Here is a 22,584-nt window from a genome sequence, read left to right as displayed (position 1 = left end):
CTTTCATTAGCCCACCTGGGTAAAGTTCCTCTGAATCTCCGCCCAACCCTAGCCCTGAACTCACAAATTTCTCTAGTTTCTCTTCCATCTCCCCTCATGATCTCTGAGCTCATCTTGTCCATGGGTTGACCTCCTGCTCCCTCAACCGTGTTCCCACTAACCCTGCTGACCACACAATTTTCCCTTCCTGTTTCCCATGTTAGCCTATATTGTTAACTGCTCTGTCTTCAGGTATTGTCCATCACATCTCTAAATCTGCCATCACCACCCCCTCCTCAAAAATCGAATCCTTGTCACCACTGTCCTTGCAACTACTGCCCCATTTCCAAACGCCCTATTCTCTCCAAAGTCCTTCATGTTGTCACCTCCCAACTCCATTCCCATCTTTCCTGGGCCTCCATATTTGAATCCCTCCAATTAGGTTTCTGGCCCTGTCACAGCACCAAAGCAGCTCTTAAAGTCTTAAATGCCAGCATATTTCACTGTGACAAAGGTAAACTACCCCTCCTTATCCTGTCAGTAGTTTTTGACACAGTGACCATACCATCACCTCCAGGCCATCTCAGCTGTTGTTCAACTGGACGGGACCGCTCTCACCTAGTTCCATTCTTATCTAATCATAGGCAAAGTATTGATTCTCTTTGTACCCCAACACCAATTACTTCTGGTGTCCTCCAAGAATCTATCCTTACCCACCAACTATTTTTTTTCATGCTGCTCTTTGTCAACAATACCCAAAATCAAAGCATTAGTTTTCACATGTACGCTAACAACACCCAGCCCTACCTCACCACCAACATCTCTTGATTCCTGCACCATTACTAAATTATCAGACTTATCCCACATTTAGTATTGGATGAGCTGAAATTCTTTCCAATTAAATATTATGAAGACTGAAGTCATTGTCTCCAGCCCCCACTCCAAATTACCTCTCCCTGGCAACTGTCTGAGACTAAATCAGTTGTTCACAACCTTGGTATCATATTTGACCCCAAAGTGAGCTTCTGCCCACATTTTCTTGCCATCACTAAGACTGCTTATTTCCACTTCCATAACATTACCCGACTTCCCCCAATTCAACTCGTGCTACTCAAACCTTATTCATGCCATTCTTAACTCTAGACTTGACTATCCTGCACTAATTCACACCATTCCATTCACCAATTATCCCTTTACTTGCTGACCTACAGTCACTCCTGGTCAAGCATCCTTGTTTTCAAATCCCTCACTGGCCTTGCCCCACTCTAGCTTTTGCAAACTCCTCCAGCTCCACAACCATCCATTATGCCTACTCTCATCTAATTTTGGCCTTGAACATTGTTGTTTTAAATCACTTCACCATTGGTGGCTGTGCCTTCAGCTGCCTAGACCATAAGCTCTGGAATTCTCTTGATACACCTCTCTGCCCCTCTACCTCACTTTCAGATACTTACTGTTGCTTGCCATTTCAACACTCCACCCTGCTCTCATGCCCACGTCTGTCCTTGGCCTGCTGCATTGTTCCAATGAAGCTCAACGCAAACTGGAGGAACAGCACCTCATCTTCCGAGAAGGGACTTTACAGCCTTCTGGACTGAATATTGAGTTCAACAATTTTAGATCATGAACTCTCTCCTCCATCCCTACCCACTTTCCAATCCTCCTTTTGTCCCCACCTATTTCCATTATTTTTAAATGTATTTCCATCCATTGTTTTATCTCTACCTTTTAGCCTATTTCGATCCTTTCCCCCCAATAGTGCTATCGGTACCTTGCTCGTCCTGCTTTCCACCCTTAATGTCACCTATTAGCACATTCCTTAGATAATATCACCACCTTCAACACCTCTTCGTCTATGACATCTTTTGGCTATCTCCACCTATCACTGGCCCTCTATCCAGCTCTACCTGTCCCACCCCCTCTTAAACCAGCTTATATTTCACCTCTTTTCTATTTTGCCTTAGTTCTGTTGAAGAGTCATACTCGAAACGTTAACTGTGTTCCTCTCCACAGATGCTGTCAGACCTTCTGAGTTTTTCCAGGCATTTTCATTTTTATTTTGGATTTCCAGCATCCGCAGTTTTTTGCTTTTAACTTAAAACTTACCTGTTTGACCAATTTTTGATCATTTGGCCAAATAACATCTCATGTGGCTCAGTGTCATAAATGATGCTCCTGTGAACACCTTCAAACAGAACCTTGGAATTTCATTAGGTTGAAGTGCTATATAAATTTAAATTCTTGTTGAAGAAATTTCTCCACCCCTCAGTCTAAATGACCGAGCCCTTTTTCTGAGGCTGTGGCCCCATGTTCTAAATTCCCCAGCCACAGGAAACATTTTGTAGATGTTTGCTCTGAAGAATTCTACATATTTCAATTAGATCACCTCTCATTCTTCTAAATTCCAGGCAGTATAGGTCTAGTCTATTCAATCTTTCCTCATAGAACAGCCCCCTCATCCCAGAAACCAGTCTAGTGAACCTTTGCTTCACTCTCTCTTGGGCAAGTAATTCTTTCTTTAGGTAAGGAGACCAAAACTGCACACAATACTCCAGCTGCAGCTCCTACATAATACCCTATATAATTGCAGCAAAACCTCTTCACTCATAGTCCAATCCTTTTGTGAAAAAACCCAAAATGCCATTTGCCTTCCTAATTGCTTGCTATGCCTACATGTTAACTTTGTAGCACAAAGGACACAAAGGCCCCTCTGCATGCAAACATTTCCCAGTCTCTGATCAATCAAAAACTATTCTTTTTTACTTTTCCTGGATAACTTCACACTTTGCCACATTGCATTCCAACATATATTGCTGCCCATTCACCGAAACTGTCTATATCCCTCTGCAGCCTCTTTGCCCTCCTGACTGCTTACTTTCCCACTGACTTTGTATTGTCAGTAAAATTGAATATTACACTCAGACCACTCATCTAAGTCATTAATATACATATAAAGTATACAAGTTATTATATCACAGCTAGAATTTACATATGGACAAGAGGGAGTCAATTCATTCAGTAACATTTGGTAGGGAAAAGATGAGGGAATACATAGTACGCACAGAGAAAGTAAAGAATTCAGCTAGCTAGCAAAATACTGTACTCCCACTGCACGAATGGCTATTAATAAAGAAAGTTATAATCTAGTTTAGTACTACGGTAATGATTTGTTATCTGGCTTTAAGACAGGAAGCAGATAGTAGTTATTGGTAGTTATTCAGAATGGCAGCAGGTGGGAAGTACTGTTCCACAAGGATCAGTGTTGGGACCACTGCTGTTCACAATTTACAAAAACAATTTGGACTTTGGAATCAAAGACACAAGTTTTGAATTTGTGGATTACACCAAATTGGGTGAGAATGGTCAATACTGGAGGAGGGCTGCAACAAATTACAGGATAGCATTAATAAACTTGCAGATGGACAAATAACAAGAGGCCATCAATGTAAGAAAGCCAATTGGGATTTCAAAAGAAACTTTTTCACCCAAAGAGTAGAAAGAGTGAGGAACTCGCTACCACAAGGAGTGGTTGAAGTGAATAGTATAGATGCATTGAAGGGAAGCTTACATGCATTTAGGGGAGAAGAGAAGAGGATTATGATGGTACATTTAGATGAGAAAAGGTGGAAGGAAGGCCCAAGTGGAGCATTAATACAGACATGGACTGGTTGAGCCAAATGGCTTGCTTCCTGTACCATATATCCTATGGAAGGTATACTATGTAATGCTGATTTGATGTTACTTGGGAAAGAGCATTTAGGGAGCACTATTGCTTTGATAGGGTATTCATTTATACAAAAATGAAAGCAAAAATATATGAAATAAGCATCTGAAAGTTAAAAAAATAGTAAATTCATGTTCTGGGTAGAAACATGGTCAGAATTGGATTGTGAAAGAACAAATATGATAAATAGTAATACAATATCAGTACAAGCATTGGGTTTAGTTGGAAAAGCTCAAAGTGAACTACAGAAACAAAACTTCATTTTCTCAGAGACTATTTGGAGCCTTTCAATCTAAACAACAACTTTAACAGTTTTAAATCCTAGCTGACTCTTTTTGATTTCTATTCTACCTTGCTTTCCTCCAACACTTAGCTGTTTACTCATCCTTTATCTTTCTAATGTCATTTTGCAACCTGATTAATATGAATATGATTGCGCATTAGCCTGCAATTTTAATCTTTCTCCAGTTAAAAAATGATACTCAGTCAACTGTGCTTCTTTGTACTCTTAATTATTATATCTGACCAAGCAATCTTTACCTGCTCTTCACACCCATTGTTGTTTCTGACAATCTAAAACCCATCTTGCCTAGCTTTGCTCTTTAATTGCTAAATGTTAAACTATCCAGACTCTTGATTTTTAATTCAGATGTTCAGCTTTTGCAATTGTTTCCTTTTTAAGCTTAATAATTTATTCAATTTCTCAGGAATAATTATACTTTATGAAGAAATGACACCCTGTGATTAATCTGTAGTCACAATAGTGTTATACATAATGTTATGACAGCAGACAATAGCCCGAATTGCTTACGGAAATGTTGAGCTCTTAAGTAAAATATGTTTTTTTTTTAAAAAAAAGGACATATAAGCAAAAGCTGGCTGAGACTGTAAAGTAGCCACTTGCTGGAAAATTCCCGTGTGGATTACACTTGACCGACTGGTCCAGAGAACAGAATGTTGCACCTACAAAGATGTCAAGGCCTACCTCAGACAGAGACACTTCAAAGGAAAAGATGCAAGGCAAAAACTGAACTGTAATCTATGGTTGCCAAGATAATGAAGGCTGATCACCATCTTAACAGAAACCATCTCCTGAGAGTTATATCATAGACTGTGGACATGATGCGATTTGAAAAGAAAGCAGATCTGGACGAAAGACATGTTTGTTTTTTCCCTTCCAGGAATACACAAGAAAAAGGGTTAAAAAGCTAATTACAACCCTGCTTCTGTGTGCTAACCTTGGTGTTCCAGCTGTGAAGGAATGATCATATTTTTCCTGACATTACTGTGGGATACTTTAAAGCAGGCTTATGTCTGTGTGTGTGTATGTTTCTGTGTGAATAATTTAAGTAATCTGCAGACTGTTTGACTGCAAGGTTTGATTCATCAAAGGGATTAAGTGTAAAAAAAACAGGCATTTGAAATGCTAACGAACGAGCCAAGTAAAAGGGAATTTGCATTTTTAGATAAGAGAGGTTGTTGGCTTTTCATAGGGACACAGTAAGATGTCTACAACTGGCAAGGTAAATAAGGCAAAGTTATTACGTTTATTTTTCCCAGAAATTCTGGACTTATTGACAACATGAAAGATTTTTATAGTCTGGGAAGTAACTTCCAACAATGGAATTTACAGATCAAAAAGAAACAAATATATTTAAAGAAGGATGGTAGGCTATACGGGTGTGGCTGTGTGAGATCTTGAAAAGTATACTGTGTGAAACAGACTTGTGGGAAAAAGCCTGCAGCCACCCTGGAGAAGTTTGCTGTTCCAATAACCACAGTTGTGTTAAAAGCCTTTGGAGTTTCACTGTTGAGTGAGAGGGAGAGAGAAGCTGTGAAGTACCTCCCTTACAGCAACAGCGGGTGTTTGTGGTAATCTTGCTAAATGCTTTACAGATTAATAATCTATTTTTGGAATGTTGTCTGAAAGGGATGTGTAGTTGGGAGTCTAGTTGGGTAGACGTTTTGAGAGCTGTTATAAGACTAAATAACTGTGTAACTGTAATCTTGTGTGTACTTAACATTTTCTTTTATTAATAAATGTTTTAATTTAATCTTTAAAATCTATAAAGGCGGTCGTGAACTCATTACTTCTGACTTCAGTGCACAAACTTTCTCGTAATAAATACAAATTGCAAAATCGTGTGATAGTGTGGATTTGGTCAGCCTGGCAAATACCACCTGCCATATGACAGTCCTGGTGTGCGAGGATGTGCTGTGAAGGTCACAGCTGAAGATCATCATCTAGGCATCCCTGCTCTTGCAGGTAAAAAAGTTTCCCTCTGATTGCTGGAAGCAAGTCACAAGCCAGCAAAGCCATAGTTGAGAAGAAAACAGGACAACTCCTTGCAGCTAACCTACAGAACCAAGAATCACCAAACCAACTACTCAACTGCCCAAAGTCAGCTCTACTGGAATCATCCAACTTAACAGCCGCAACATTTCATCATCTACTCCTCATAGACCAGCCAAAGACTAATTCGTATATCTTTTTAACTGTTATTTCTAGACTCACTTCTCATTCCTAATTTGCATGTGTGTGTGTGTCACGTTTTTATCATTTCTTTCTCAAGTTTTAGTAACTAATAAACTCACCCTTTCTTCAACTCAAGAATGCCTGGTTAAACTGGCTCCTTTTAAAACATACATTAATAAATACATTTGGACTGGGAAAAGGTATCTCACGAGGGAAGGGATTCTTTTTAAATTAACCAGGTGATTAACAGTGAGGCTGTGTGTCTTAGGCTACAGGAAGATATAGGCGGGATAGTCAAATGGGCAGATAAGTGGCAGATGGAATTTGACCCTGAAAAGTGTGAGGTCACATACTTTGGAAGGAGTAATTTGACAAGGAAGTATTCAATGAACGGCATGACACTAGGAAGTTCTGAGGAACAAAGGGACCTTGGCGTGTGTGTCCATAGATCTCTGAAGGCTGAGGGACATGTTAGTGGGATAGTGAAAAAGGCATAGGGGGCACTTGCCTTTATCAATCAAGGCATAGATTACAAAAGTAGGGAGATCATGTTGGAGTTGTATAGAACATTGGTGAGGCCACAGTTGAAGTACTGTGTGTAGTTCTGGTTGCCACATTATAGGAAGGATGTGATTGCACTGGAGGGGGTGCAGAGGAGATTCACCAGGATCTTGCCTGGAATGAAACATTTAAGTTATGAAGAGAGGTTGGATAGACTTGGGTTGTTTTTGTTGGAGCAGAGAAGACTGAGGGGCAACCTGATCAAGGTGTACAAGATTATGAGGGGCATGGGCAGGGTGGATAGGGAGCAGCTGTTCCCCTTAGTTAAAGGTCAGTCATGAGGGGACATAAGTTCAAGGTTGGGGGGGGGGGGTTTAAAAAGTACCTGGATGAGCACTTGGCACGTCGTAACATTCAAGGATATGGGCCAAGTGCTGGTAAATGGGATTAGGTAGGTCAGGTGTTTCTCACGTGTCGGTGCAGACTCGATGGGCCTAAGGACCTCTTCTGCACTGTGATTCTGTAGCAACCAACCGAAAGGGAGCCAGTTTATCCCTCCTCACCTGGGAACATAACAATTTGGGGTGACTTGCTTGGGATCATAACAAACTGGGGGAACCTCACCAGGGGACCTGTCGTAACAATAATTAGATAAATCATTTTGAATGAATTTCTGTATAATCACGCACACTTGTTTACATTTGAATTTTTAAAAAATTTGCTCTTAGAATGAGAGTAAAACTGTCACGACTATATTTACTGCCCATCGTTGGTTGCCCTGAGGTGGAGACGATGGATCATTAAAGTTAAGACACTTTGAGAAGGCATAAACAGTCAATCATGTAATGAGAGTCAGGAGTCATGCACAAGCCTGGCCAGGTAGAGGCAACGGGTTCCTTTCCCTGAAGGACATCAGTGATCCAGTTTGGCTTTTATGACAATCCATCAAACCTCTTATTTTTTTTCTGGTGTTCGCTTACAAATTCCCGGATATATTGAATTCAACCACAATTTAACACGGTGGGAAGTGAACTCACATTAATGTCTGATTCATACCCTTTTTTAGTATGTCCTTTCTTTTAAAGAGCTTTTAGGAACATGACTTTCTCAAATAAAACACCAAGCTTGATTATGACATCTTATCAAACACCTTGAAATGTTCACTGTTTCAAACTCAAATTTATGTAGAACTTTGTAGATAAATTGCACTCAAAACAGTTGGCTGGCATAAATTTTTCCACCCGTGATTATTTGATATAGGGTATATACTACATACTTCATATAGCCTACCTTGCAGTCCATCTCAGCTATTTTTCGTTTAGATTCATTTAACTGAGTGAGTAGTCCCTTATTCTGGGCTGTGAGATATTGCACCTTCTCGCATAGGCCATTGCACTCCTTCTCTGCTCGACATAGTTGGTTGCTGCTGATTTGGTTCTGATATTTTGATAAGTTAACAGATAAATAAAACAAGAGTTAGAAACTGTAACTTCAAATTCACATCATCAACTTTTCTAATAGTAACGTAATAGCAAAGCAATTCCCCTTACTCATGTTTTCCAAACATGGAGAATTAAATTTTCTGGAAGATTGTTGTTGACATTTCTGAAGCCATCTACATTCTCTTTCCCCCACATACATCATTTAGCTATGCTGCCTATTCGCAATCCTTCATCTGAGAGAAATACATATCTGTAACTGCTGTCAATGGCACTGTTGAAGCCAATGACCTGGATTTGGCAGTCAGTGGTGAAAGAATGGCACTCACTGTTCACCTCAAAAAAAAGGTTCCCCACAATGTTTTAGCTGACTCTAGAGCACAGATTTCCTCTTTTTCTGTTACATCAGTTTGAATTCAGCGCCCTCAACAGGGAATCTGTGGTACCTGTGAACAGGGCAAGCAGCAGGGAGGCTGTGCAAACAATCAGACTGATGAATCTTCTCAGTCAGTAAAGCAGGAAATAAAAAAGGGAAATATAAATTACATTTAAATAAGTGTACAGAAGGCAAAATAAAGATTGGGGCATTCACACTGGATTAAGCGAAAAACTTAAATAGAAAAACAAACTTAAATATTTTAATATGTATTTCTGCAACATTAATTTAAAGGAATGAGACCCCATATTTTTAAAATTAACTTTTCATGGTTCAAGGGGTTGCTCAGCAGTAATTATGACTTACTATACCTTTAAAAACTTTTACACCTGATTCAGCAAGATTTAAGGTTTTCAGTGATCTTTAGTGCGACCAATATGTAGTTAATTCATGTTCACGCCTTAACAGTGATTTGAGTGCAGATTAAATCGGCAAAGGCTGCAAAATTCCCTGTGAAGGAGAAGAATATCCCCAACAGCAACTTTTCTGGATTTCTCTGCTTAAGTGCACAAATGCGCATGACACATGCTGTTGCCAGTTTTACCCAGCAATAATGATGGTTTCATCATTATTCGAGCAGCCAAATCTAGGCCACTGTGAACTGTACTTTACATGACAGATAGTGCTCCACCAATGGTTCTTCAAGAATTCTCGTTTTTTTTTACCAAAAGTCATTTTCTTGCCCCATCTCAAGGCATTTAGATAGATAGTCCATTTGAAAGCATGTTGCAGCCATCTCCATGGGCAAAATACCCTGCTGAAACCAACTTCCGATCAACTTGCAGAACCTCTGCCATTTCGCATATAGAAGACTTCTGATCTACAAATCTTTTGACCAATCATTCAAATTATATATTCAATCCAATAAGAAGGCTCTGCTGGACAAATATAGTGTTCATGAATAGTTACTTTAAAATACTCAAAAAGTCTGTTCGAATTACTTCTTGCTATTACAGCTCTTTTGATCCTCGGTCTGTTTCAATCGTGTTAAACAAGAGCGAGGTAAAATAGTGGACCCTGTATCAAACTGTATTCCATGATAACAATAGTAGTTTGATTCGAAGTAATCTACTCAAACACTGGTCAACTGAACTATAAGCCTTTGGACTGCTCAGCATGCTTTGTGTAAATGCTTTTTTATGTTGTGGTACACATTAAATGTTGAATTAATGTTGCTTAACTTATCATAATGAAATGAACAAATTATACTTATCCAAATAGGGATGTTTCCTGAACTGTCTGCATAAACAGAACCCAATCATAAATTTATTAAATGAGCATCAAGTTGCTAAATTGACTGATACAGTTTTTAAAAAAAATTCTGGCATGCTTCAGAACCTCCATTTTCAGTTTATATTACAAAAAAGTATCTTTCAGGTGCTTGTGTCAAGCTGCACTGTAAGACACTTGCAAATGCAAGGCAAAGTTCAACAGTATTTCCTGTGAGTCCAAAGTAACTCATACAGAATGTTAACAATGACTAGAGACATCTGTAGTGGTCAGCAGGAAGCAACTGTACATTATCATATTTTTGCAGCAAGAACAACTAAAGTGATCACCTAACCCAACAATTAGACTCATCTCAAATCTCTGTGAAACTTGAAGGTATTTCCTCCAATGTAACATGCAGTTCAGTGGCACAGCAAACTATAATCACGAGCAGTAATGTTGGAATCATGAAACTCGAGTCCAAACTCAATTTCCATAATGGCAACTTCGCAATCTTGGTTCGACAACTAGGGTAAGGATAAACAGGCAGAAGAACAGGAAACAAGTCATGGTCTTGCACATCTCAGTTGGTGAGTCACCTCTCGTGGCATCACCCGAGGATGGAAAATAACAAAATTGGAAAAAATTACAGAAAAAAATTCTTACTGAAGGTAAAACTGTATGGCAAACTCTACTTCATGAAAAAATGCCAGCAGCAGCTGTTTATACCTGTGTTTCAAGTTCCAACATCCGTTGCTTTATTTCTTTCAGCTCAGCCTGCGTTTCAGCTCCTCTGAGGCGCACCGTCATCAGTTCATCCTGGAGCTCACTTACAGCATTCCTCCGTGGCGAGTCTTTCCATCTGCCGGTAGTTCTAGCCAGATGACGCTAGAGAATATTTGAGAATTGGAGTAAATTTCCATTATTCCTTTGTGGATACACGTATCAATTTAAGTGAAGTGTTCAGCATTTTACAACTGAAGAAGAAATTCTTTTGGTACATATTAATCTATCCATTCAGAAAGGTCCTAAAGCCCTCCTGCCTCAAATTGTAGCATATATATATATAATATATATATAGCTTGATATATATATATATATTATATATAATTCCATTTGATGTAGTTTTCCAGATTTTTAATTTTATATGTATATAAAATTGTTTCTCAGATGCCTCCTTTTAAAACTAAAAGTCCAAGTTTTCTTCAATCTTCCCTCAGACACTCCTCCCTGCTGCAGACTGGTGTGACCTCACGACTGAGACTAGTGCGCGTAAATTTTAAATCTTACATTGATAAATGCCAAAGGTATTGAGGGATATGGGGCAAAGGCAGGCATAAGAAGTTAGATCGCAGGTCAGCTATAATGTAATTGAATTGCAGAACAGTTTTAAGGGGATACATGGCCTATCCTTTCTCCTAATCTCTTCACTGTTGGTTGTACTAGCTTAGCTCATTTGTGACTGACCAGGATTAGTCAGTACTCAGGGTGAGGTTTGATCAGAGCACTACATGGCAGTTTGATAGGACTTTCTCAGACTTTCATTTTTTTGTTTGAACCACAAAGTTCAACATCCTATTAAATTTATTAAATACTTCTCTGCATTGGTTGGATACCGAGTAGCTCACTTACTAAGATGCTTAGGCTTCTCTGAACTACATAAGATATTAATTTTTAGAAATATTAATTTGTAGATGACCTTTTGAATAATAGCAGGATGCTTTCTTTCCGTGAGAGAGGGAACAGAATTACGCGGTGCAGAATTTGAAAATTACAACTTTGAACTATTATTCTTGACCAAATTATAGTGTCACAGATAATTCGAATGATTGTTTAAATAGCAATATCTCAAACTGCCCATCAGTTCATAATCTTATCTTTGGATGAAACCATAAGCCAACCAAACAAACTTAAGTTGCTTACAACAGCACCTTAAATTAACTTATTGCCTCGAGATCACTATACACCATCACTACCTCTCAATACAAATTTTGTTATTGACTTGATTGTTTAATCACTGCAGTTTGTTTGGCTTGGCAGCAAATCTCATGATATGACAGCTTTTCTTAAGAATTCTTTGATAAAAATCAATTTTTTCCAGAATATTTAATACGCAATGTTTCAACTTTAGACATTTATATTTTCCCATTATTTCAATATTTGTCAATCAAATTGCAGTTATTTTGAATTGTCATCCATGTGCAATTTATGCAACCTTAAAAGAAAATACATCTGGGAACTCAATGTAATGTTATAGAAAGTATAAACTATGTCAAATAACAATACATGCTATTTCTTAAACTATCACATCTCCTAATTGCTCAGTTGTTAAAGGCGCTACTTGGTCCTATAGTAAGCAATTCAGGCCAGAATGTTCTGGGGTTAGTCAGCTAATCTCAGCTGGATAAAAACAAGGTGCTGACGTGGTCCTTAGTGCGCTTGGTCTAGGGAGGGGCAAAAAGAAATCAGAGATCCCAGTCTTAATTTCCATCCAGTGAGCCCTTATGGAAAGTGTTCGAGAATTGATCTTGGGTTTAACTGTGATGTCTTCCATCAATAACTAATCTGTCAACATGCAGTTGTATATGCAGAATAGTCATTTAGACAAGGTACCTGGCAAGCCATATGCCAAGCAAGGGATGCGCCTTCAGAAAAGGGAGAAACTTCCAAAAAATAATTTTAGGCTATTCATTCTTCTTCATTTCATATAGTGCATGTTTCCAACACTTTACCAGGTTATATTTCAATGGTTAGGTAAAGTATTTGAATTAATTTACCAGTACTTAACACGTTTTTTTTAATTCATTCATGGGATGTGGGCATCACTATTTTAATGCAAAGAGCAAATTAGAAGGAATGCTGAAATTCCAGTTCTTATGATAAAAGCAAAAAACTGCGGATGCTGGAAATCCAAAACAAAAATAAAAATACCTGGAAAAGCTCAGCAGGTCTGACAGCATCTGCAGAGAGGAACACAGTTAACGTTTCGAGTCTGTATGACTTCAACAGAACTAAGGAAAAATAGAAAAGAGGTGAAATATAAGCTGGTTAAGGGGGGCTGGGACAAGTAAAGCTGGGTAGAGGGCCAGTGATTGGTAGAGATAGCCAAAAGATGTCATAGACAAAAGGACAAAGAGGTGTTAAAGGTATTATCTAAGGAATATGCTAATAAGTGACATTAAGGGTAGAAAGCAGGACGAGCAAGGTACAGATAGCCTTAGTGGGGGTGGGGTGGGGGGAAGAGATCGAAATAGGCTAAAAAGTAGAGATAAAACAATGGATGGAAATACATTTAAAAATAATGGAAATAGCTGTGTCCGCAAGCATGACCCAGACCTCCTTGTCGCTTGCCATTTCAACACTCCACCCTGCTCTCATGCCCACATGTCCGTCCTTGGCCTGCTGCAACGTTCCAGTGAAGCTCAACACAAACTGGAGGAACAGCACCTCATCTTCTGACTAGGCACTTTACAGCCTTCCGGACTGAATATTGAGTTCAACAATTTTAGATCATGAACTCTCTCCTTCATCCCCACTCCCTTTCCAATCCCCCTTTTTTCCCCAATAATTTATATATTTTTCTTTTCCCATCTATTTCCGTTATTTTTAAATGTATTTCCATCCATTGTTTTATCTCTACCTTTTAGCCTATTTCGATCTCTTCCCCCCCACCCCACCCCCACTAGGGCTATCTGTACCCTACTCGTCCTGCTTTCTACCCTTAATGTCACCTATTAGCACATTCCTTAGATAATATCACCACTTTCAACACCTCTTTGTCCTTTTGTCTATGACATCTTTTGGTTATCTCCACAAATCACTGGCCCTCTATCCAGCTCTACTTGTCCCACCCTCCCTTAAACCAGCTTATATTTCACCTCTTTTCTATTTTTCCTTAGTTCTGTTGAAGAGTCATATGGACTCGAAACGTTAACTGTGTTCCTCTCCGCAGATGCTGTCAGACCTGCTGGATTTTTCCAGGTATTTTTATTTTTGTTCCAGTTCTTATGCCTGGGAGTTCCTGAAGTAGTCATCTATCCCAGCATTTTCATCTGAAAGATGTAGGATATTCCACTTGCAGTGGAGAGGGTAAAAGGAAAGTTGTCTCTGATCTGCATGTGATGTGTCAGTTTTAACTGACATCAAAACTAGAGCTGGGTCCAATTTGATTACTACAAGCATTGCCAAAGACATTAATGATGTTACTTCAGCAACAATTGCAAACTTTCAAAAGCTGCAGCTAATGCTTTCCAAAGCACATGTATGCGCACATTGGTCACTAATGTATGACAAATATATAATAAAATACTGATAAATTGTACATACTCAATCATATCCTTTATGTTATCAGCTAATTAGCATGATGGCAGTCTGGTTTACTAGAATAATAAAAAATCCATCAGTTTGGTCTGTTATCTCTTAAACACCAAACACTACTTTTTCTTTTATTGTCACTAAGACCCATTATGCAGCCTATGAAGCAGATATCAAAGCTTAAGGGCCAAATTTTATGAAGCACACAAAGATTACTTTGATTTTCAGTTTTAGCTACTTGGTAATTCAGCTTAAAGTTATTATAATGTATGGCAGTATTAAATCCTCAGTTAACCAAACAGTAACCTCACTGCCGCCTACTGAAGCAACAATGCAATATCATTAAAGATGTGAGAATTGATGAACTCTTCAACTTTCATTCTTAAAAATAAATTAGCTAACTGAAACTATAACCAATACAGGCACAGATAAAATCCCCCATTTCTCTTATTGGGGACTTCAAAAATCACAAGTTCACATCGAAACGGAGCATCATAAAATGAGTTCATTTCTTAAAAGTAATGGAGTTTGCATACTGTCAGTCATTCCACTCTATTATATTTGTCTTTGGGACATGGACAAGGTGGTGTTTATCGCCTATCATAACTTTACCAGTAAGTATTAAGGGTCACCCAGATTGCATGGGACTGGAGTTACGTGCAACTCCTCTCAAACCGCACCTGGTCAGCCAAAGATTCCACCTCCTATATATGTTGAAGGAGACACTCTGGGATATGTTGAGCATTTCTCATACCTTGGTAGCCATCCCTCTCAAAAGGCTGCCACTGACTAGGAGATCCAGGTCACTAGATCAGCTGCGCCAGCTTAGCCTTCTGCAAACTACAGCAATGGGTGCTTGACAACGAAGATCTCAAAAAGTCAAAAGCCCTAGTGTACAGAGCAGAGCCCTGCACAGAGAAATTCCATCAACAATCCTCCGGATTCAATGGGAGGGCTGTCAAAAAGCAGCTTGTGTCCTTCATGAAGTCAGCTCCACATCATTCAGGCAAAACTCCTACAAAATCAACTCCGATAACCGAAACCATCTCCCCCACTAGGTCCTTGTTTCTTAACTCTCAAATGGCCAACATTCCAGGGTAGGGCGAAGAAAATGCTTCAACTACACACCGAACCTCTGCCTGAAGCACAGCAGCAAAAAGACATTAATGACTGGGACGAGCTTGCTTGCTACTAATCGTTCAGAATAGCGACAAATTGTCCATCAAACTTCAAGCCACAACGTCTTAATGATGAAACAGAATGGCGGCAGAGAAATGAAAAGGAATAAAATTCTGCACTCTGGATCCCATTACCACGTGAGATGTCCTGCCCCATGTACCCAAAAATATAGAGGTCAAGGACCGGCCTGTTCAGTCACATGAACACCCATGGCTGACTCTCATGACCCTGAGTAGATGTCATCCTTGAATTGAGGGGCAGTCATCACCGTTGATGACAAAAATGCAGCAGCCATGGTCAACTTTTCTGATGACATTTTGAATTTGTTTAAATTTAGTTTCACAATTTTGTGGTGGGGTTTAACTCCAGCCTTCAGTTGACGCAGCACCATAACCAACCAGGCTACAAAATAATTTGTTAGATGGTTTTCTAAAAGAAATATTTTTATGTACAAAAATGCAACCCTCCCATTTTTCATTGCTCCTGGAGGAACCAGGTGCCTTGCCTATGGCTTGAGGCCGAGCATTAAAATAAATGTTGAGAGATACAGGGCTCTGGGCCAAGCACTAACCAGCTCAAAGCTTCCCAACTCCAACTGGTTTAAGCTCCAGTAATACACATGTGCACACTTGGGAAACCCTAGCCCTGAATGTCAATTTGCACTGAGCTTCTTGGATATCATCAGGGTGTTTTTATAATGATACGGACAGGAGGGGGTTAATTTAAACAGCACTAATTTCTCCTCTCTGTATGGGTCTGCAAACAGGCCTCCTTTGTATTCGTATAGTGAAAGAATGATAGAGAAAAGATTTACAGTGCAGAGATCACAGAGAAAAGAAATAGTTTCACTTGGGTTCCAGAGTCCAGAATGAAAGTCCAAAGAGGGATTCCTTCTTGGAGGTCAGTGAGCTGAAAACCGATGCTAAATAATTAAATTTTCCTGGTGTTTTTGATTTGCTTTCCTCTTTATAAATGGTGGCATAATTCCCAACGCCTCAGTTTTGATATGATCTAGTTTTCTATTAATAACTCCACAGCAAACGCAAGATAGGATGAACTCAAGGGATTCATTTATTTTCACACTCTCAAAATGCGGAATGGTCGTAACGTTGCCTCCTCTGTATTTGTACAGTGAAAGAATGATAGAGAAAAGATTTACAGTGCAGAGACCACAGAGAAAAGAAATACAGTTTCATGTGGGTTCCAGAGTTCAGAATGAAAGTCCAAAGAGGAATTCCTTCTTGGTGGTCGGTGAGCTGAAAACCAATGCTAAATAATTTTCCTGGTGGTGTTGACATGCAGAGATGAATCAGTCTTGTAGGCAATGGTACTGAACTTCCAGCAGAAGTAATGTAGATGGGGCCAGGGGTCTAATCTGGGCCAGAGCTCCTTGTCTGTGAGGCTGCTAGTCAGATGATAAAAAGGTAGGCAGACTTGGGAGTCCAGCAAGGCAATATTATTGGTTTCACAAGCCCGAGACCCATGTCACATGACTCCCACCTCTTCACACTGTCTTTGACGAAGGACATGTATCCCTCGTCTGGGTCCCTGAGATTGTTAAATTTCTCAACCATTAAGAATTGAAAGCAAGGTTGTGGGGCCCTTTGTCTTACCAAACAAGCAGACTCGTGTTGGCTAGCCGGGGATTTGAAAATGCAAATAGTGTTTGTATAGCTCGCTTTGAATTTAGTCTGGGCAGCCCATAGGGGGTCGTTAGTGGTTCAGGGATAACTAAGAGAGTTTCTCTGATACTGCCAGGTAGCTTATTTTGTTCAGGGTCACAGACAGACATAGATACAGCCATTTTTGGTCTTTGTCTGGTTCGAAATTTTCAGAGATAGCAATGAGCATATCTCTAGATATTTTAAGAAAAATATACAGAGTGAGGTCTTAGTCCCTAACAATAAAGAATGTGCATATACTCCATACCAGAAAAGCAGATAGTTCATCTACATGGATTTCTTACAAGGTTGATTTGGAAACTCAAAATACGGTGATAGAGTCTGCGCAAGTCAAACATCATGATTAAAAAAGATGTCTCCTCAGCAAGTCTTAGCAGGCCGTACAATCAGGCAAACATCTTCCATGTGCCCAAACTCATCGTAACCTGACACTTACATATTCACACTTTCTAGCAGGGTTTACAATACAGTGATCAGGAATGAGAACTTGAACCAATTTGTCCCTTTACTAGCATTTCAACTGCGACTCCAGGTGAAATCAGCTAATGCAGAAGAGAAAGAGAATTCAACGTAAAGCTATATGGCATGTATGCCTTAAATTAGGCAGTACCTTCATTCTTCAAACTACTCGAACTGTTTTCAAAATGATTTATTTGTGAACAGGTAACTTGATCAAAGGCATCAATTAAAAATGCTCAAAATAAATTTCCAAACATTCCTTGTTTCCTCCATATTGTAATTGGTTAAATCCTATCATAGTCTTAAATAGGATAAGAACAACAAAGAACAAAGAAAAGTACAGCACAGGAACAAGCCCTTAGGCCCTCCAACCCTACGCCGATCATATTGCCTGTCAAACTAAAACATTTTGCACTTCTGGGGTCCATATCCCTCTATTCCCATCCTATTCATGTATTTGTCAAGCTGCCTCTTAAACACCACTATCGTACCTGCTTCCACCACCTCCTCTGACAGTGAATTCCAGACACTCACTACCCTGTGTGTGAAAAACTTGCCCCGCACATCTCCTCTATAGTTTTCTCCTCTCACCTTAAATCTGTGTCCCCTTGTAATTGAGTCTTCCACCCTGGGAAAAAACTTCTGACTATCTACTCTGTCCATGCCACTCATAATTTTGTAAACTTCTATCAAGTCGCCCCTCAATCTCCGTCGCTCTAGTGAGAACAATCCGAGTTTCTCCAACCTCTCCTCATAGCTAATAACCTCAAGACCAGGCAGCATCCTGGTAAACCTCCACTGCACCCTCTCCAACGGCTCCATATCCTTCTGGTAATGTGGCAATCAGAATTGCATGCAATATTCCAAGTGTGGCCTAACCAAGGTTCTATACAACTGCAGCATGACTTCCCAGCTTTTATACTCAATACCCCTGCCGATGAAGGCAAGCATGCCATATGCCTTCCTGACTACCTTATCCACCTGCATTGCCACTTTCAGTGACCTGTGGACCGGTACACCCAGATCCCTCTGCCCGTCGATGCATTTAAGGGTTCTGCAGTTTACTGTATAATTCTTGCCTGTATTAGACCTTCCAAAAAGCATTACCTCACATAATTTTAAGATGATTCTGTCCTTCACCAAAGTATGCTTTGTAAATATGTTACAGAGCTCTCCCATGTCTTAACACTAGTATTAACTGCCCCTATGGAACAGATATCTGGATGGCAACTCTAGTTGTGCAAAAATCCAAATATCTTATTTTTCACTGAATTTTATACATGCCTTTTTGCCCGCTATTCACATTCAGGTCATTTTCTTCACCCTCTTCCTTGTTCTGATAAAGTATCCCTACTGAAAACATTAAGTAGTCTTCTTTTAGATGATAGACTTCCAATGTATCTCCAACATTAACAGTTGTTTTTCTTTCTTTTTGCCAATTAGGATTAACAGGTTGAAATTTGAAGATAATTTTAAAGTCTAGAAATGCTGCACCCAAGCTGGCATAGTGGGACAGGAACTAAATTTACTCTGCATATTGTCTACTAATTCAATGGATTCTTTTCTTTTTGCCTAAATCACATGAGTGACATTTCAAATGTACTTGGTTGTAAGCCTCTTATGGGATGACCTAAAAAGGTGCAATATCAATGTATATTCATTCCTTTTTTTTGTTATGAATTTCCTGATGCTTGCTCCTGCTAGCAACATTCAGCATTGCAGAGTTTTGTTCAGTTGGGGAGCTAGCATGCTTTGGTTATTCAACAGTGCCAGTCAGACAATAGCAATTTATTCCTACTCTTGGAATGGAACACTTCACTTCCATTTGTACCCCATCCAACAAGCTGCAGAGAACTGATGACTCGCCCTAGGAATACTTGAGTCATAGGGGCAGGCATCTTTCAGAATTTGCCTTCAAACAACATGGTGCTTGTTCCCTTGTTTTTTTTTAGTCTATCCTAATACTGTGAAAACATCTTTCTTAGCTACTGTTACATATTCTATTATCTGAATCTAGCAATCTTGTCCAAGTAAGGTAACTTAGTGAACCTAAAATCATCAATTGACACAAATCCTGCATTTAAAATTTCTCAAATTAAATTCTGGATCAGCGATCTGTACTCCGCACCAAATTCACAAGCTTCCTTTTGAATCTGCAATTTATTATTTCATTCTTAAAACGTACAAAATCTGTATAACTGTGCTACTGACAGTGTCCTGTTTCTTCAATGCAACTTAGGAATGGGTAATATAGTTTAATTGTTTTTAAATGGTTAAGTGACACAAGCAGTAAAATAGTACGACATTTGGTCTGGATTCCACAAGAGGGTGCAGTTATTTTCAGTTCAGTAGAGAGCGGTATGCACTACATATCTACTGAACTTCATCTACTGGAGATTTTAAATAAAAACATCAGGACAAACCTCTTGTTAAAGCTGTAACCAACTATTTTATTGCAACTGTACACAACTACGTTGAAAAAAATTGATAAATCAAAAATGGATGAAGAACTTTATGGAGTCATTATGCATGATTAACGAACACCTAGGATAATGTGCTTTAGTCTTATAAACTTCATTTATCATTCAGCAAAAAAGCCACCTGATATATGAATAAATTTTTCTATAATGCAAAAAAATGACAAACTTAAAATTAACAACATGCAAAGTTATAATACACTTAATGTCACTTGAAGCTTTGAGGATACACTGTTTCATTAGCACTGTACAGTGAAAGAAAATACATTAAAGTGCTCAAGGACATCAGACAAGGGAAAGGTTTCTTCAAGTAAAATTATTGGGATAACATTGGGAGTACATAACCAGAGATCCTGAGTTTAGTGTCTTTCCTCAATAAACCATTCAATCATTTACAATGGTATCCAAATTACAGCTGACAGAACATATATGTGGAACATGAGCTCTGGCAATCTGATCAGGGAACATGGTAAATTGTATAAATTTTTCAGTTCCATTTGCCCTTACATTTCTTACATGCCGATTTGCCTTAAATTAATCCTGTGGTCTCAGAGCTTTAGAAAATTATATGCCAAATACCATTGGCTTATCAGTGAATAGGTGTTTAATGATTATGCCAACATCTTACAGTTTCCACATTTAGAATGTTTGCAAAGTATAGGAATATGAGGTGCTCCACATAGTTCCAGAGAATGTGATTCTTCCCAAAGAAAAAGAACATTGGATACAAGATTCATGACATTTATGCAACAACATCAGTGAGGTTTGGGGCAAAGGCTAAAAATTAGGTGTAAAATGCTATTATAGCCTTCAAGTGACATTATAGTAGATCAACTCCCAAATAAGTAACAGAAAATGCTGGAAATACTCAGCTGGTCTAGCAGCACCTGTAGAGAAAGAAAAATATAGTTAACATTTCAGGTATGTGACCTTTCACTTGTTTCTCTCTCCACAGATGCTGCCAGAGCTGCTGAGTATTTCCCACATTTTTGTTTTTATTTCAGATTTCTAGCATCTGCAGTATTTTGCTTTTGTTCCATAAATAAATAATTTGTCCACAGAATACGCACCATATGCCAGCTGCTGGGATGCAGCTTTGTTTAATTTGGCTGCCCCTTTAAACCTGCTGTTCAAGGACAATTGGGGATGGGCAATAAATGCTGGCCTAGCCAGCGACCCCCACATCCCATGAATGAATTAAATAAATGCTCCCTGCAGGGATGTTTAAAGAGATGCAACCCTAGATTTATTAGAGGTTGATTACGGACAGCTTTTCTAAAGATAGGTAGCTTTAGGCCAGATATCAATGCCAGAAAACCAAGGAGGAAATGAGTGTCATTCTCTCCTTTTTTGAAAAAAACTATTTGATACTTAGAAATGTAGCATCTACAATGTGGACGTCCAGAAAAATACAAGATTGTCATATAATTTTATTAAAAATTTCATTAATGAGAAAGCATGTTGGAACCCCACTACAGTACACCATGCAGATTTGGGATGCAAATTCACACGTCTAACCTCCACACAGTTTTTAATTCATTCTTGCTACTTTGGGAAATGCCAAACAGTAGCCAGGTAATTTCTATGATGAAAAAAAAATCAAAGATGCATCCATTGCATTATGCTTGTGCACCTCCTAGTGGCTGACCCTAAAGCAGCATTAGTTTATTTTTACTCATTTATGGAATGTGGATGTCACTGACAAAACCGGCATTTATTGTCCATCCCTGATTGGCCTTGTGAACCATCATCTTGAACTGTACAGTCTATGTGTTTTTAGGGAGGGAGTTGCAGCATTTTGACCCAGCGACAGTGAAGGAACAGCGATGTGCTTTCAGTCAGTGGCTTCCTGACTTGGACTTCCAGTCAGCTGATATTTTAATACTACACTTTGTTCCCACACTGCCCCTTTCTGTCCTTGGCCTGCTCCAGTATTCAAATGATGTGTAATGCAAGCTAGACGGCAGAACATCATCTTTTGACTGAGCAATTTAAAGCATTCTGAACTGAACAATGAGTTCAAAGATTTTAGATCATTCCTCTTCCCCACTTTCCTTTGCTGTTTATTCCCTCTTTTTATTATACTTTTACATTTGTTTCCAAATGACAGCTATTCAGGATGTGCCGGTTGCATCTCCTCCAGACACATTTTTTGTCCCATTAATACTCCCTTTGGCCTTTCACCATAAAACCTCTCTTGTCCTCCACCCTATCACAAACCTTCTCTTTTGTTGTTTATTCCACCCTTCCTCCTTTCCCTTGCTGAAAACTCATTACATTTCTAATTTATCCCAGTTCTGGTGAAAGTTCATAGATCTGAACCATTAAATCTGCTTTTCACTCATAGATGCTGCCAGACCTGCTGAGTATTTGCAGCATTTTCCATTTCTTTACCATATTTCCAGCATCTGCAGTCTTTTGCTTGGGTCCCTGAACATGCTGTCACCTTTCTCCCAACTCCACTTAAATTCCTTCAATCTGCCACAACACTGAAAAAGCATTAATCAAAGCTACAAATAATATTCTCAGTCACTGTGATCCAGACACAGGATTTCTCCTCACCCGCTCAATCTCCCTGTCGGCTTTGATACAGTCAACTACACCATCTTCAAGTGCCTCTCATCTATCCAAATCTGTGGGATAGGCCATGCTTTGCTCCACTCTTATCTATCAAATTGTAGCCAAAATATCTCCAGAAACATATTTGTC

At 39.1% G+C, this 22,584-nt stretch overlaps 1 protein-coding gene across 13 annotated transcripts in view; it reads right to left on the bottom strand.

Annotated features, from left to right (window-relative positions):
* The window catches only part of evi5a (ecotropic viral integration site 5a), a 312,699-nt gene that overhangs the window by 147,979 nt on the left and 142,136 nt on the right, over nucleotides 1–22,584 (bottom strand). For all 13 annotated transcript variants that reach the window (XM_041207864.1, XM_041207860.1, XM_041207861.1 and 10 more), the window contains 2 exons: nucleotides 10,494–10,652; nucleotides 7,971–8,117 (listed from right to left, as the gene is read on the bottom strand). In XM_041207864.1, the coding sequence (XP_041063798.1) occupies nucleotides 7,971–8,117; nucleotides 10,494–10,652 (306 nt within the window). The remainder of the gene's footprint in view (nucleotides 1–7,970; nucleotides 8,118–10,493; nucleotides 10,653–22,584) is intronic.

The sequence above is a fragment of the Carcharodon carcharias genome, chromosome 16 (assembly GCF_017639515.1).
Source record: "Carcharodon carcharias isolate sCarCar2 chromosome 16, sCarCar2.pri, whole genome shotgun sequence".
Lineage (NCBI taxonomy): Eukaryota > Metazoa > Chordata > Chondrichthyes > Lamniformes > Lamnidae > Carcharodon > Carcharodon carcharias.
Note: the sequence above shows the minus strand (reverse complement) of the source record. Positions and strands in the feature narration are given on the sequence as shown.